At 37.9% G+C, this 17,684-nt stretch overlaps 1 protein-coding gene across 1 annotated transcript in view; it reads right to left on the bottom strand.

Annotated features, from left to right (window-relative positions):
• SPICE1 (spindle and centriole associated protein 1) overlaps positions 1-17,297 on the bottom strand; it is a gene marked incomplete at its 3' end in the record, with an annotated part of 30,661 nt that extends 13,364 nt beyond the window's left edge. Inside the window, exons 1-3 of the mRNA XM_008584097.1 lie at positions 17,249-17,297; positions 5,001-5,099; positions 2,440-2,487 (exon numbers count right to left, since the gene is read on the bottom strand). Of these exons, the coding sequence (XP_008582319.1) occupies positions 2,440-2,487; positions 5,001-5,099 (147 nt within the window). The remainder of the gene's footprint in view (positions 1-2,439; positions 2,488-5,000; positions 5,100-17,248) is intronic.
• Positions 17,298-17,684: the final 387 nt, after the last annotated feature.

Raw genomic sequence — 17,684 nt, 5'->3', positions numbered from 1 at the left:
ATGAAGATACCATATGACCCAGCAATTCTATTCCTAGGTATACATACAAAAGGACTGACAATGTATGTTCACACAAAAATGTCGAGAGCCGTCCTACTATAAGGAACAGCATGGGAGCCTGAGGAGTGATACCCCTTGTTCTGCAGGCTACAAGGGGGTCCTGTGTGTGTGGCACAGGTCCCGCGTGTGACACAGCTCCATAGAATTTCTTGTTTGTTCACCTTTGGTTACTTGACAAGGCCTCCCAGAATTAAACAGCCTAACCTTTTGGCTTAGTATGGCTTTGGGAAATTCCCTGGAATAAATAAATTTTGATGTAAAGTACATCAAAATTAACTGGTTTATTTAAAGGGCATTGTCAGTACTAAAGGTGTTTTTGATGCATGTTCCCGGTATGGGTTGGCTCGATTTAATTTTGTTATTGATCCTTCCTGTTAGTGATATGTGCATGGACCCACTGTGGCTGTAGTCATGCTTTTGTACGTGTGGAATGAAGTTATTATGTTGGATTTCTATCCACATTCCCCAGGAAGGTGGTGGGTCCGAGTGCAGTGGTGTTTACAATTATTTGATCATTAACCAGTTACAGATTTCTTTGTCTTCCCCATTCCCACAGTTTCACTTGACTTACCAAGAACATGTTGTTTCCCTAGTAATGATAAGAATGATATAGTGTGTTTTTGTTAGTTTGAGTAGGATCATTTAATTTTTTACTTTGTTCCTTGTGCTGTTCCCAGAGTTTATTGGCAGGGAAATAAAAGGTTTCGTTATAAGATAAATAAATTAGATAGTAGAGAAACACAAAACAAATTTTGATATTAATAGGTTTTGTTTAAATCAGTTTGTGACACAAAATTTGTAACAGTAACATAGAAATTTAATAAGATTTATAGTTAAAGTTTATTATAATGTTCATGTTATAAACATTGTAATTTTGATTATAAATTAAAATAATCAATAGAGTATAAGCAATATTAAATTGTTAACCATAACTAATCAATGTTATTAAAATTAAGAATAGTAAGTATAAGTAAGATTTAAAAAGGGTTAAATTGTAAATAAGAAGTTTAAGGTTGATGATTCAGACCAAAAGTCTGATGTTTTAAAGCCAAGCGTGTTGCTATTGTATAGTTTCCTGGCCACAAGCCACAGGGTTTGGGGTGAACTACTGATGCATGAGTGGGTGTTTTTATCATAGCATGAGTGCTTTGGAACATTTTGATTTTTCTTTTCCTATAGAGATGAAATAAAAAATGTTTTGATTAAAAGATAAATCATCATGTAAAAGGTTAAGTAAAAAATATAAATAAAGCAAAATTCTTGTGGTTGGTGTCCACACTTGCACTAGACATCTGTGGTCCGTCTCTTCCTTTTCACCGAATCCACACCACCTATTCAGGTCCAACGAATCCTGCAGAGCTGGTCTCCAACACAAAAATGTGTACATGAATGTTCACAGCAGCATTATTAATAATAGTCAAAAAGTGGAAACAACCCAAATGTCCACCAACTGACAAATGGATAAAATATGGTATATCCATACAATGAAATATTACTCAGCAATAATAAGGAATGAAGTACTGATACATGCCACAACATGGATGAACCTTGAAAACATTATACTAAGAGAAAGAAACTAAATACAAAAGGCACATATTTTGTTTCCTTTATATGAAATGTCCAGGACAGGCAAATCCATGAAGACATACAGTAGATTAATAATTGCCACAGACTGGGAGGAGGTGGGCATAGGGAGTGACTGTTAATGGGTATAGGCTTTCTTCTGGGGGTGATGAAAATGTTCTAAAATTAGATAGGGATGATGGCTGTACAACTATGTGAATATACGAAAAACCACTGAATTGTACAATTTAAAATAGAGTGTTAATTACATCTCAATAAAGCTGTTTTTTTCAAAAAAGCCTATAATGGAAACTTTAAAAAAAAAAAGGACTTGAAGTAGGATTAGGAAGCAAAGTAAGAGTTGGACAGGTAGGGAAGAATGTAGGGAAACCGTCCCAATTAAAGAAAATAAAATGAATTGGAACTCAGATGTGGAAATATACATGGCATGTTCAAGGGTAAATTACTACACTAACTAGACCAATATGTTTGTATAGGGAAGTCATAACAAATAATGCCGGAAATATTTATAGATAGGAAAAGACATATAGAGGTGTTCAGGGCAATACTAGACTACAGAGATTTGAATTGTAAACCCAACCTATCTAATGAAATTCTAATACATACTACTTGATACTTCTAGGTAAAATCAGGAAGTACAGAAGATATGCTTTTTGATTTTATATAGACACAAGCCAAGATTAAACATAACTGCACAACTTCCAGGAAGTGCATATGGTTCTTATTCTGAAGGTTAGAAATCAAATACCAAGTAACACATTGAATAAATTACTTAACTTTTGATAGTTAACTTACCAGATCTTCAGGAGTTGCCCGATGAACTGTTAGATCATTCACAGTACTCTGCAAAAAAAGATGACTTTTCTTTAAAAAAAAAAAAGTTTTTTAAATAAAATATTAGCATTTACTGGATTTTAGTGGCTAAAAATGGATTGAAAATCCTGGGACAGATCTTCAGGAGTTGCCCGATGAACTGTTAGATCATTCACAGTACTCTGCAAAAAAAGATGGCTTTTCTTTAAAAAAAAAAAAGTTTTTTAAATAAAATATTAGCATTTACTGGATTTTAGTGGCTAAAAATGGATTGAAAATCCTGGGACCAAAAATTCTTCCTTTCTAGAAACCAGTATTCTCAATTTAAACATTAACACAGATTACTTTTAGGTGTCTTGTAGAAAATAACAGACTGTGTTTAGGTGTCATACAGAAAATAAGCACTGAATTCACCAAGCAGGCATACATTATATTAAAACAATGAATAAAAGAGGGTAGTATATGAGGATAGTATAAAAAGTTCATTGTAAGATTTGTTTAATTTTCAAATCCATTTTCCCATGAACTTTTTAAAGTACTCTCATATATACAACACAAGTAAGTTTAACTAAAGTTTTAGTTTTCAAACTGTATTCCATGGAATCTCAGGATTCCAGAAGGCAAAAGATTCCTAAGAGAAAGTGTGATCAAGAAGTTCAATTTGTGTCCACAAATACCTTAAGCATACAACCTATTACAATGAGAGATGAAGCTTGAAGGCATTGCATAATTTCATAAAATGTGAAAACAGTCACTTAAGTAAAAAGGCACTAAACCAACATGGCAGGGCTACTATACTGCACAACTCCAGGAGGTACCATTAACATCCCAGTGCATGTAAATAGCATCCCTTGGAGTTGTGTGATGGATAGCCTGCATAGCTTTAAGTAGCAGCCCTGCAACTTGGCCCTTTCCAAAATGACTTTAGCCATTTTGCTACAGATTTGGTAAGGCAGGAAATAAAGCAAGTTAAGAGTTCTACTTCTAAGTGATAAGAAATACAAAGAGAATTGAATCAAAATAGTTTCTGACATATTCAAAGACTAAACATTTGGCCATGGTTTCTATTTAGCTCAAGACTTTTCCATACAAAAACTTATTCCCTTCACATTGATTTAGAAAGGTACAAAGTACAACTATAAGAATTGTTTTTAATAATCATAACAAAATTCAGGCATACAAATAAGTGATATGCTTGGAACTAGTTCTGGTGGGAGAAAATATAATAATTTCATCAATACTACTATTGCTTAAAACTATTTTCTTCTGAAATTGCCTTTAAATCTAATTTACAAGCCATTTCAGAAAATGTCTCACTATTTTCATCAAAACGATATTAACAATTTGGTCTCTCCTTCACTTACCACTTACTACAACTGACTATGGCTATTTTCCAAGTTTAGTCTACCTTCAGAAAACAAAGATATAGGGGCTGACCATTTAGCTCGGTTGGTTAGACAGTGGTTCTGATAACATCAAGGTCCAGGGTTTGATCCCTATTACCAGCCAGTTGCCAAAATAAAAGATTTTCCCACTGCTGGAGATATTAAAAAGCAAGTGAGGAAGATTCTTAATGAAACTTCAAATGATGGGTTTCAGCTAAGTTTTGAGCAATAGCAGCATATCAGAATAAATACTGAACTTCCCAAAGTAACCACGCTGAAAGGGAAAATACTTATGTTATAAGGTACTTTTTTTTCCTTTTAATCAGTTTCACCACTACCTAGTCACACCCTTTAAATATTTTATAGCCAATCAGATGGCAACAAAACAATCTAAACATAGAGAACTTCCCCTGCCCTAAGTCCAAAGGCTGTCAATTTGCCCAGGAAATCTGGCTAAGGTAGCTGGCTGCAACACAGAAGGCTCCAAGTCCAAAAAATCCCTGTGATCCAAACTAGTCCCCAACCAGTTACTCTGCACAGCAGAAAGTAAAGGCACCTGAAGTCTTATGGTCCAAACCAAAGAACAAGACTGCAAAAGATATAAATCAGGTGATATTCAGGTTAGGAGCCAGTACTTGAGACTTGTCTTATGTCATAAAAGAACCTTTGTACTGAAATTGACCAGTCTCAGGAGGTAAGCAACAAGTCAAGGGGTAAGAGAGCAAGGATCACCTAGTTTTTCAGCCAAAACTGCCACTCACATGATGATAGTATCACTAGCTGCTATAGGCAAATCTAAAAAAAGTACCAAAAAAATTCAGACTTCACTGACACAGGTTAGCTAGAGTTGCCTTAATGCAATGAGTTCTCAAAGTAAGTGTGAGGAGACTTTTTAAAAGATATGCTCCCCCACCCCCTTAAGATTCCAATACTTCAAGGGAGCTGGAGGTTACAGCCTAAAAATGGATATTCTAAAAAACTCCCCAAAGGATTCTCCTCTTCCCTACAAGACTTAGGATATAACATGCCCAGAAGCCCATTCCACCCTATTACATGCTAAGCCCCATCCAGAACCTCATCCTGAGTGACTAGGTTCATGTCATCATGTCTATTCCTCCTGAGTAAAGCTATATTGTTTACTATCCCACCTAGACTTACATCCCATTCTTGCTTCACTGAAGTTTTCTTCTTCTTTACTTTTAGTGCTTTTCTTCCACCTCCCCAGGGACCGCAACGGTTCACTCTGACAAATGACATCTAGGAGTAATAATCATATTAAATTTTTAAAATATAAGAAAATGTAATAAGTAAACATAGACAAGAAAAAGACATCTAGGAAAAACAAAATGAATCTTGGAACATCAGAAGAAAAATTTAAGCATGATGAAACAAAAGGCTATCAAAATACTTGATTCTCTCATTTTGCAAATAATAGAAAGTTACTGATAACCATAATAAGTCTCAAGTCAGTAACTTAAATATATCTGCTTAATAAAGAACTCTAGGAATGCAGAAATTATTACTAAATGTTTAAAGCGGAGAACTAGGACAGGAGTCATAAGCTGTGTCATTAGTTACACAGTAGAGAAAATGCCAGTCACATGCTAACGATATGAATGCAAGGTGCAGGGAAGGGAAGGCAGAAGAGAGTTGAAGTCTTTTTTCAGCACTCTTATGCTCAGAATCACTACCAGTTATAGATGTGCTTCCATAAAATAAATGTAGCTACACTTTAGAAAGCATTACCTATATTCCCATAAATGTGAATTTCTGTCTAGTGTTATTTTCTTTCAAACGAAAAAACTTCTTTAAGATTGCTTGTGGTTCATGTATGCTGACAATAGATTCTCTCAGTGTTCATTTATTTTTTCCCCCATTTTTATTTTATTTTATTAATTAAAATTTTTTTTTATTTTACTTTATCAATATACAATGTAGTTGATTTTCGTGTCCCTTTACCAATGCCTCCTTCCCCCCCCATTCCCTGCTCCCCCTCCATCAACATCATATCTGTTCACTTGTTTTAACAAGTTCAAGGAATTGTGATTGCTGTGTCTTCTTCCCTCCCTCACCATTTATTTGTTTGTATATTTAATTATTTATTAATTTTTAGCTTCCACAAATAAGTGAGAACATGCAGTATTTCTCTTTCTGTGCCTGGCTTACTTCACTTAATATAATTTTCTCTAAGTCCATCCATGTTGCTGTGAATGGTAGTATTTCAGGTTTTTTTTATAGCAGAGCAGTATTCCATCGTGTAGATAAACATACATATGACTTTTAAAACTAACACATGTACATGACTCCTATTCCAGAACTTCTTTACCTTCCTAAATAATTACAAAACTTTCTAGCTGACCCCTTTACTCCCAATTAGCCTAAAACAAGTGTTTCTCGAGAGCCAGTTTTAAGCTCGTTACACATATTATCTTTGTTAATCTTCACAATAATCTCATGAGGTACTTACTATTTATTACTCATTTTACAGATGACAAAACTATGGGATAAAGAATTAACTAACTGTGAATGTCACAAAGTTAGTAAGTAGCAGAGCCACAAATACCATTTAAAAAGATATGGAAGAGAATAGACCTAAAAGTATAAAACAAACCCTTACATTTATGGTCAGTTTATTTTCAACAAGGATGCCAAGACAATCAACGGGGAAGAATAATCTTTTCAACAGGTGATGAAGGCACAACTGGATATTCATATGAAAAAGAATGAAGTGGGACCCCTACCTCATACTATAAAAAATCACTTAAAATGAATCAGAGATTTAAACGTAAGAGCTAAAACTACAAAACTCTTAGAAGAAAACATAACAGTAAATCTTCAAGAGTTTAACTCAAGGATTTAGCAATGGTTTCTTAGATATGGCACCAAAAACACGTGCAAAGAAAAAATACATTGGACTTCAACGGAATCAAATATTTTTGTGCTTCAATGGCACAATCAAAAAAGCAAAAAGAGGGCCGAGCCCATGGCGCACTCAGGAGAGTGCGACGCTGGGAGTGCAGTAGCGTAATCTTCAAGAGTTTAACTCAAGGATTTAGCAATGGTTTCTTAGATATGGCACCAAAAACACGTGCAAAGAAAAAATACATTGGACTTCAACGGAATCAAATATTTTTGTGCTTCAATGGCACAATCAAAAAAGCAAAAAGAGGGCCGAGCCCATGGCGCACTCAGGAGAGTGCGACGCTGGGAGTGCAGTAGCGTTCCCGCCGCGGGTTCGGATCCTATATAGGGATGACCGGTGTGCTCACAGCGCTCACTGGCTGAGCGCGGTGCGGCCGGTCTCAAAAAGGACAAAAAAAAAAGACAACCAACAGAATGAGAGAAAAATATTTGCAGATCACATATCTGATAAAGGACTTGTAGCTGGACTATATAAGGAATTCTTACAATAAAAAACAAAATTAAAAATGGGCATAGGACTCAAATAGATATTTTTCCAAGGAAGATACTACAGACAGCCAATAAGCATATAAAAAGATGCTCAACATAATTAGTCATTAGGGAAATGCCCATCAAAACCACAATGAGATACCATCTCACACCCACTAGGATGACTATAATAAAAAAGATGAACAACAACAAGCATTGATGAATGTGGAGAAACTGTTGTCTTCATACATTTCTGAAGGGAATGCAAAATGGTATAGATACTTTGAAAAAGTTTGGCAGTTCCTCAAAAACTTGAAGTTTTTTTAATGACCCAGCAATTCCAGTCCCAAGAGAATTGAAAACATATGTCCACATAAAAACTTGTACATGAATGTTCATAGCAGCATTATTTTTAATAGACAAAAAGTGGAAACATCCCAAATGTTCACCAATTAATAAATGTATAAATAAAATGTGGTAAATAATCCATACAATGGAATATCACTTGGCAATAATAAGGAATGAAGTACTGACATGTTATAACATGGATGAACCTTGAAAATATTATGTTAAGAAAAGTTTGTAAACAAAGGCCACATATTGTCTCATATCGTTTATACGATACATCCAGAATAGGCAAATCTATAGAGACATAAAGTAGATTAGTGGCTGCCAGCATCTGGAGGGAAGAGGGAATAGAGAGTGACTACAAATTGGTAAAGGGTTTCTTTTTGGGGTGATGAAAATGTTCTGGAATTAAATAGTGATAATAGTTACACAATTCTGTGAATATGCTAAAAACCTCCAATTGTATATTTTATAGGGTAAATTTTATGGTATATGAATTATTTCTAAATAAAGCCATTATAAAAAAAAAGACATGGAAAAAATATAGTACTTGTTCAAAGAAAGGAATCTAATGTATTTTAACCACTTAAATATTTAACTACTTAGATTTCCAATTTACTCTGCAGAAACAAAGCGGAATCATAAAATGTCAGTAAATCTATATGACAAATTACACATCCATTAAAATTATATTATGAGGAATATTTAATAACAGGAAAATACATAAAAAGTTAAATGTAAAAAGTAGAATACAGAGCTGCATGTATAGTGTATCCTTAATGATATTAATACATATGTATTATTAATAAAGCACTTATCTGTGCTAAGAGCTTCACATTTAATCCCACAACCCAATGAGGCATGTACTGTCTTGAGAGATAGTATAGCATAGTGGTTAAGAGTACAGTCTGGAATCAGACTGTGGGTTCATATCCCATCTTTGCCACTAACTAACCCCTGTCTAGCACATACTAAGTCCATTTAAGTGTTGATGATGTGTCAGCAACAACTATTAACTCCTTTCCAAAATTGGAAAAATGAGGCTTAGAGAGTAAGTATATTGCTCAAAGTCATACAAATAATAATGAGCAGAGCAGGGAGCTGACACTCAGCTAGAAAACTTTGCTAGAACTGGTTTATCCTCTGCTTGGTTCTATACTTTCCAAACTTTCTACAATGAATCTGTTACTCTTTTAAATAGGAAAAAAAATTATTTCAAGTTATAATATTTAAAATATTATACATAGAGGCTAAAATTCCACCAGACTCAATTCTAAAAAGCAAATCTAAAGTATGCAAAGGCTTATGAGTCGTCAAAAACAACTGTCAAAGACTTGTTTTCTTTCATAGGTGAGATTCTCAATACAATAATACCAAAAACTTAGGAAAAGAAGCTTTTTTTATCATAGCTATTTAGACACTAATGGTGACTATTGATAGTAAATACAATGTAGACAAACAGAAAAGCTTTTTTTAAGCAGAGATATGGAAATTAATATAAATTATTTGATGACCAAATGCCAGAGTATTATTTGTGTATGTAAACAGTTATCGATTTTAATATAAGAAAATGTTACATCCAATGAAGCTACAATCACCTGACAAACACAAACAGTGGTAAAATGAAGGTATGCATCTGCTGCCATTTTTTCACTTCAATTTAGCTTAGTAAGTTGGCTATGGTCACACTAAAATGACCACCAATTGAGTCATGCCCTTGCTTGTATAAACCCCTTCCCTTAAGTTTCAGCAGGACCCATGACTTGTTTTAACTGATAAAACAAGACACATGTGAGGAGAGATGTCATTCCTGTGCTTACATTACGTTATATAAGACTGTCTTACAAGACTGCAGCCAAAGACACTCTCCTGCTGGCCTTGAAGAAGCAAACTACCATGTCAAGACTGCCTGTGGAAAAGGGCAGTGGCAAGGAAGTCAAGGAACTGCAGCAGCCTCTAAGACCTAAGGGTAGCCTTCAGTAAGAAGCAGGGGGGCATTGAGGCTCTGTCATACAATCACAAAGAAATAAATTCACCAATAACCTGAATGAGCCTGGAAGTAGATTTTTAACAAGTTGAGTCTCCAGATGAGAATGCAGACCGGCTGACACCTTCAGTACAGCTTTATGAGACTCTAAACAGAAAACCCCGCTAAGCCATGCCCAAACTCACAACCCACGAAATTATGAGATGAGAAATGTGTAATTGTTTTAAGCCACTAAATTTGTGGTAATTTATTACATAGGAAACCAGCAGACCGGCCAACTTAAAACTGCAGCCTGTGTATGGCAAGATCACAAAGGTGTAACTACAGTGCTATCCCATCTCAGGCCTTCCCTTGACCACCAAACTTCATATAGAGATATATTTAAGCACCTCTATTAACTAACCCTTACTTACAACTCAAACTTTTGAAACACAGGAACTCTGACCTCACTGTTGCACTGAAAAGTGTTCTCTAGAACATGAATAATGACAACCATATTTTTCTTAACCAAGGATCAGACTTTGTGATTTAACAAAGGAATTTTATGCCACTTATGGAAACCAGAGATTATAGAGGTGCTACAGTTTACTGTTAAAATGAGACTGGAGATAATCTGATGGTTTACAGTGCAAAGAAATAAAATAATAAAATTACCACGGTCCGGAAAATCTAGGCCTATTTGGAGAAATCTAAAATACTAATAGCTTTCTAATTGCTAAAATTATTCGTCCCTTATATCTCAGGCCCTTTCCAGTTTGGCAGGCTCCCACTCCTAGAAGCCCTTTCCTCCCATGGCTTCCGTAACACTTTCTCCTCATTTTTCTCCTATTCTTTTCTTCACAGGCTCTGTTGTCCCCTTCCCATGTACAACTTAATCAAGGACCTCCACCCAGTTCTATCCCAGTCCTCTTGTCTTTCTACTAGATACCTCTCCTATCATCCATCCAATAATTTTTGGGGGAGTCTACCACATGCCAGACACTGGCTGGACATTGGAGACACAGATTCTATCCCAGTCCTCTTGTCTTTCTACTAGATACCTCTCCTATCATCCATCCAATAATTTTTTGGGGAGTCTACCACATGCCAGACACTGGCTGGACATTGGAGACACAGAAGTAAACAAATCTAATATGGTGCCAGCTCTCATGGAGCTTACTTTCTAGATCACTAAGGAGGAGCACACATCCTCCCTCAGTGATCTCACCCACTCCCTTGAGCAAAGCTGTGAATGCACTGGGTACACAAACACACTGCAAAAATGAATCCCAAATTACTGATTCACACCTTTCCTCAAAACACCAAATGTTCATTTCTAACTGCCCACTGTGCACAACTCCCAAATTTCTCAAATATAGTACATCAAAATACAACTCATCATCTACACACCCCAATCCTCTAGTTCATGATATATAATTGGCTGACTCAGTAAATGTCTGCTGAATTAAGCTGAACTTACAGAATTACCATCCTTCTAGTTTCTCCAGTTTTAAACCCTTAGCATCACCTTCTGTTCCCTCTTACCTCTTAGTCTAGTACATACTAGAACCTATTAATTCTTTCCCTAAAATATTTCTCCTATCTGTCCATACTTCTCCATCTTTACTAGGAATATTTTTTCCCACGCTTTCTTTATTTCTCCTGATTGGTCTCCCTTTCGCTCATTCACTCACTCACTTCATCGTCCATCCATTCATTCAACAAATATTTTGGAAGTACCTGCTAAGAGCTAGGCACCAGATATAGCAAGAAAGTAAAAGAGTCTATGCCTTCACAAAGTTTAGAGTTTATAAAAGGATCACAATTAAACACGTAATTACAATAAAAGGGCAACATGGGAAGTAAATTCTGTATGCCGTGGAAGTAACTAAATTACACAGTAAGAAAGGGCCACCTTCTCTCTAATTCCCCTAATGTGTAAGGTGAAAGTTAAAGTACGAACAAAAGTTAGAACTGGGAGGAAGAATGTTCCAAGCTGGAGAAAAAGCATTTACAAAGAGTTGGAGAAGTTCAGTTTGAGTAACAAAGATTTGAGAGTGTGAGCAGCTAAGTAAGAGGCTGGAAAGAAAGGCAGAGAGAGCGCAACGGCCTCGTGAGCCACAGCAATTTGAACACTATCCTAAAGACCATAAGAAGCCACTCAAGAATTTTAAGTAGGGAGAGTTATGACGGGATTTAAAAATCCACTCTGACTAGTGTGGGAAACTTATCAAAGGGAAACAAGAACTCTTTCCAAACCTTGCCCCTTCAAACAATCGTACCCAGACATATGGATAATGTACAGACCTCAACTCTTTAGTTCCTTCCTCAAAAGATTTTAATGGCTCCCTATAGAGAGGAATCCAACTCAGGTTGGCCTTCAGATCCTCTCCCCTCTGCGGCCCGGCTGACCTTTCTTCCCAGTCTTTTCTCCTGTCACATCTCCCACACATTCTAAAACCAAGTTCTCGCCTTCACATATAGTTCCAACCACTCTTTTCCCTCTGCTTGGAACAAGCTTCAGACTCGCACTCCCTTCTCTACCGGGTTAACTCCCACTCACTCCTCAAAACTCTTTCAAGTGTCCCCTTGTAAGCTGAAAAAATACTCTTTAAAAACATCCGTAATAACTTCGTATAGCATACATTATACGAAGTTATACGACAAAACTTCAGGATCCAAAACTGCCGAGCGCGCCACAGGTTAACGCAGCCAGCGGCTTCCGGGCTGTTGCTTGGTTACTAGAGCCCCGCCCAGCGCGCTTGCGTACATCCGGCGAGCCCAGTGCGCCAGCGCCTTCCAAAACCAGGTTCGGGGCCTGGGGATAGGGCTTTGTTGTGTCTTGTTTTATTCACCTGCTCTCTACAGGGTTCTGGGGAAGTATTGGAAAGGATACACGTGTAGCATTAGCCAGTACCTCGAGAATTCTCCAAAAGAAAGATGTTGCTCTCCACACCAGGCTTCACATATAACAAAAATGTTTATTACCACCTACTGATGTGCCAGAAACTATACCAGGTTCAAATGGGGACTAAAAACAGACAAGGTCCCTGCCCTCAGGAAGCTTACAGCATAATCACAGACAGCCGTCAACAACAGGAACCTAAAATCAAAACTGTGACAAGTGCTAATGTTACCATACATTTGATCAAAAGTCAAATGTTGGTGAAAACGGAAGTCAGCTTTTATTCAGGATCTGAGGAGAGATGTTAGATTTACCATCTCTCTGGTAAACCTGAAGAATGGCCAGACTAAAGCCATCTCAAAGACTCGGATTTACTGAGGGGTTTTTAAAGAGGGGGCCAAAAGAATGGAACATGGGAAATGAAAAGTAGGAGGGAGGGAAATGTGAGCAGCTGGGACTCCATGCAAGGAGTCAGGTGCAAGGCCTCACCAAGACTCCATCTGGTTTCTGCTCCCATCTTTCCTGTTATCTCAGGGTCTGGATAGTACATGCTTCCTGGCAAGTCTCTAGCTTCAGGCTGGCTGGAAAACAACTTTACATTCAGGTAAATAATGTCATCTTGCCCTATAACCAAGGTTCAAAATATCAAATAACCATGGGAAAAGAGGGAACTCAGAGAAATGTATGCCAAGGAAAAAACTGTCTTTTTAAAATTTGTCTGTAGCCCATGCGGTTTTAGGTCCCAACATGGCTTCAGTCCTGCTCACTCCAACACTGAGAAGGAAGCACACTGACTAGATATTAAGCTGATTATTACAAAAATATTTGCATTACTCAAGAAAGCAGAGATACAAGATGAGAAGCCCACCAGGGAAGGAAAGAACATTTCTGCAGAGGGAGCTGCATGTGCAAAAGCATGTGGCAAATGTAAGGGATGGGGGAAAGTCCAGTGTGTTTGGAGGTTAGAGAAAGTGGGAACTTGATGAGAGGCTGCCCTAATAGGCTGGAGCCAGGACAAGCAAAGCTTTGTAGGCTCTGATAAGGACTTTTCAAAGCATTCCATTCAAAAACAGAGCTAATTTGCTCCAGTAATACAACTTCCTTTAACTCCTGGTATTCTACTGTTAAGACACAGCCATACGTGGATCAGCAAATTCATATTCAACACCTTCTAGATTCAAGGAACTGCGTTCTAAAAGTTTCCACTCTGATTGAGGAAGTTTGATATAGGTATATTTAGTGGTCAATCAATATAATCATCCACTTGTTACATCTTCAATTCCCTGTCCCACTCTGAGTTGCTGTAATCACTTGGCAAAACTCTGGTACTGGCCATTCCAACTTTCTACTTACTAAGTTCTTGGACTCTTACAGCTGGACCTGGTAGAGAAAAAAACACCCAACCATGCTGACTTTAAATTTATTATTGCTAATTTTAAATGGGCCCTTAAAGATGCTTGAACATCTTATTAAATGTCCCTGCTTCATTGATTCTGATATCCTCCTAGATGACAGTTTTATACCTTCTCTCATACCCACCATCTCTTCCCCTATGCTGTCTCAACCAATGACCTTGCTTTCTACTTCATTGATAACACTGAGTTAATCAGAAGAGAACATCCGTAAGCTCCCATCACTACTTCAGTCTTTCTATCAGCATCTTTACCCACAGACCTGTCCTAAGGAGCCCAATGAAATCTGAGCACAAGAAGCCTGAAGAAAACTACATAAAGGTATATCATAATCAAACTGCTCAGAACCAGTGATGAAGAAGAAAATCTTAAAAGCAGCCAGAGAAAAAGACATGTTATATATAGAGGAACAAAAATAAAGGTAACATCAGTTTCTCACTAGAAACAAAGCAAGCAAGAAGACAGTAGAACAACAGCTTGTATGTATTGAAAGAAGAAACTGACAACCTACAATTCTATAGGAAAAATATCTCTTTAAAATGAGGATATTTTTCATACATATAGAAACTGATAGAATTTATCAACAGTAGACCCTCATTATGAGAAATATTAAAGGAGGTGCTTCAAGCAGAAGGAAAATGATACCAGATGGAAATCTGGGTCTACACAAAGGAAAAACATTGGAAATGATAATTACTGGGGTAAATATATAAGATCATTTTTCTTATTATTTAAATCTCTTTAAAAAGATAATCGACTATTTAAAATATAGTAAAACATATTGTGAGATTTATAACATATGTAAAAGTAAAATGCATGGCAACAATATTATAAAGAGAAAAGAAATGGAAGTATGCTATTGTAAGATTCCTATGCTATTCCCAATATAACACTTCAAATGCTATATCACTTGAAGGTAGACTGTAATAAGCTGAAGATGTATACCATAAACCCTAAAGCCACTAAAATGATAAAAAAAAAAAATTAAAGGAAAAAAGCTTACAAAAGAGATGTAAGGGATATTTTATAATGGCCTTTTAACTCAGTCCACAGATTACCTTTTGTGGGGTTAATTAGTATCATAACCTTGGTTAAGGCCACTTATTTGACAAAATGATCTTCTGGAACATTTCTTTTAACTTCCATATTATCTCTTTTAGCATGGGCCTCAATGTTTGTAATAAGCATCTCACTAGGTAGTAGAAGTGTATTTAAAAATTCCTTAACTTATTGTCTATTTCTGATGGGGGCTCCACAGAGGGAAGAAAACTTTAGCTTCCAAAGCATCATTTACTACTCCAGAAATATACCTTCTGATACATGTTTACTCTCTGGTCTTTGGCTAGTTGACAAGCTCTAATAAGTGTGATAAATTCTGCCATCTGGACTGATTTTACCTCAGGTAGAGGATTGTCTTTTCTTTTCTTTTTTTTTTTTTTCCTTTTTTCGTGACCGGCAACGGATTGCAACCCTCAGTGTCAGCCCGTACCAGACCGGGATCGGCAACGGGATCGCAACCCTCGGTGTTGTGCCTGCACCTCGNGTAAACAAATCTAATATGGTGCCAGCTCTCATGGAGCTTACTTTCTAGATCACTAAGGAGGAGCACACATCCTCCCTCAGTGATCTCACCCACTCCCTTGAGCAAAGCTGTGAATGCACTGGGTACACAAACACACTGCAAAAATGAATCCCAAATTACTGATTCACACCTTTCCTCAAAACACCAAATGTTCATTTCTAACTGCCCACTGTGCACAACTCCCAAATTTCTCAAATATAGTACATCAAAATACAACTCATCATCTACACACCCCAATCCTCTAGTTCATGATATATAATTGGCTGACTCAGTAAATGTCTGCTGAATTAAGCTGAACTTACAGAATTACCATCCTTCTAGTTTCTCCAGTTTTAAACCCTTAGCATCACCTTCTGTTCCCTCTTACCTCTTAGTCTAGTACATACTAGAACCTATTAATTCTTTCCCTAAAATATTTCTCCTATCTGTCCATACTTCTCCATCTTTACTAGGAATATTTTTTCCCACGCTTTCTTTATTTCTCCTGATTGGTCTCCCTTTCGCTCATTCACTCACTCACTTCATCGTCCATCCATTCATTCAACAAATATTTTGGAAGTACCTGCTAAGAGCTAGGCACCAGATATAGCAAGAAAGTAAAAGAGTCTATGCCTTCACAAAGTTTAGAGTTTATAAAAGGATCACAATTAAACACGTAATTACAATAAAAGGGCAACATGGGAAGTAAATTCTGTATGCCGTGGAAGTAACTAAATTACACAGTAAGAAAGGGCCACCTTCTCTCTAATTCCCCTAATGTGTAAGGTGAAAGTTAAAGTACGAACAAAAGTTAGAACTGGGAGGAAGAATGTTCCAAGCTGGAGAAAAAGCATTTACAAAGAGTTGGAGAAGTTCAGTTTGAGTAACAAAGATTTGAGAGTGTGAGCAGCTAAGTAAGAGGCTGGAAAGAAAGGCAGAGAGAGCGCAACGGCCTCGTGAGCCACAGCAATTTGAACACTATCCTAAAGACCATAAGAAGCCACTCAAGAATTTTAAGTAGGGAGAGTTATGACGGGATTTAAAAATCCACTCTGACTAGTGTGGGAAACTTATCAAAGGGAAACAAGAACTCTTTCCAAACCTTGCCCCTTCAAACAATCGTACCCAGACATATGGATAATGTACAGACCTCAACTCTTTAGTTCCTTCCTCAAAAGATTTTAATGGCTCCCTATAGAGAGGAATCCAACTCAGGTTGGCCTTCAGATCCTCTCCCCTCTGCGGCCCGGCTGACCTTTCTTCCCAGTCTTTTCTCCTGTCACATCTCCCACACATTCTACAACCAAGTTCTCGCCTTCACATATAGTTCCAACCACTCTTTTCCCTCTGCTTGGAACAAGCTTCAGACTCGCACTCCCTTCTCTACCGGGTTAACTCCCACTCACTCCTCAAAACTCTTTCAAGTGTCCCCTTGTAAGAAACCTCTTCCTGACAACAACCGATTTAAATGACCTTCCCAGTCCCCACGTACCCTGGGTAGTTTGTCTCCCTTCTGCTTGACAGTAAACCCCTTGAAAGCTACCATCGGGTACCCCCAATTTCTAGCACTGTACAAAGGGGCCCGAAAGCGGTGCGCACGCGCACTCTCGGGGTGCTCCTAGAGCGAGCGCGCTAGAGGCAAACATACCCAGACACGCATCCTGACACCCACATACACTCTCAAAGCACTCAGCGCCGCGGCACAGGGGCCTGGATCCCCAGGGAACAGAGACACCACCACTGTTCTCCCCACCCTATATGGAGCCCCGGTCCCTAAGACTCGGTGGGACTGCGGGCTGCAGGCCTCCGCTCCGTCATCTCAACCTGCTGTTTCCCGACTGCTGCCTCCACCGCGGCCAAAACTTCAGGATCCAAAACTGCCGAGCGCGCCACAGGTTAACGCAGCCAGCGGCTTCCGGGCTGTTGCTTGGTTACTAGAGCCCCGCCCAGCGCGCTTGCGTACATCCGGCGAGCCCAGTGCGCCAGCGCCTTCCAAAACCAGGTTCGGGGCCTGGGGATAGGGCTTTGTTGTGTCTTGTTTTATTCACCTGCTCTCTACAGGGTTCTGGGGAAGTATTGGAAAGGATACACGTGTAGCATTAGCCAGTACCTCGAGAATTCTCCAAAAGAAAGATGTTGCTCTCCACACCAGGCTTCACATATAACAAAAATGTTTATTACCACCTACTGATGTGCCAGAAACTATACCAGGTTCAAATGGGGACTAAAAACAGACAAGGTCCCTGCCCTCAGGAAGCTT

Source organism: Galeopterus variegatus, unplaced genomic scaffold, assembly GCF_000696425.1.
Source record: "Galeopterus variegatus unplaced genomic scaffold, G_variegatus-3.0.2 Scaffold3145, whole genome shotgun sequence".
Classification (NCBI taxonomy): Eukaryota; Metazoa; Chordata; class Mammalia; order Dermoptera; family Cynocephalidae; genus Galeopterus; species Galeopterus variegatus.
This window is presented reverse-complemented; position numbering and strand designations above follow the sequence as displayed.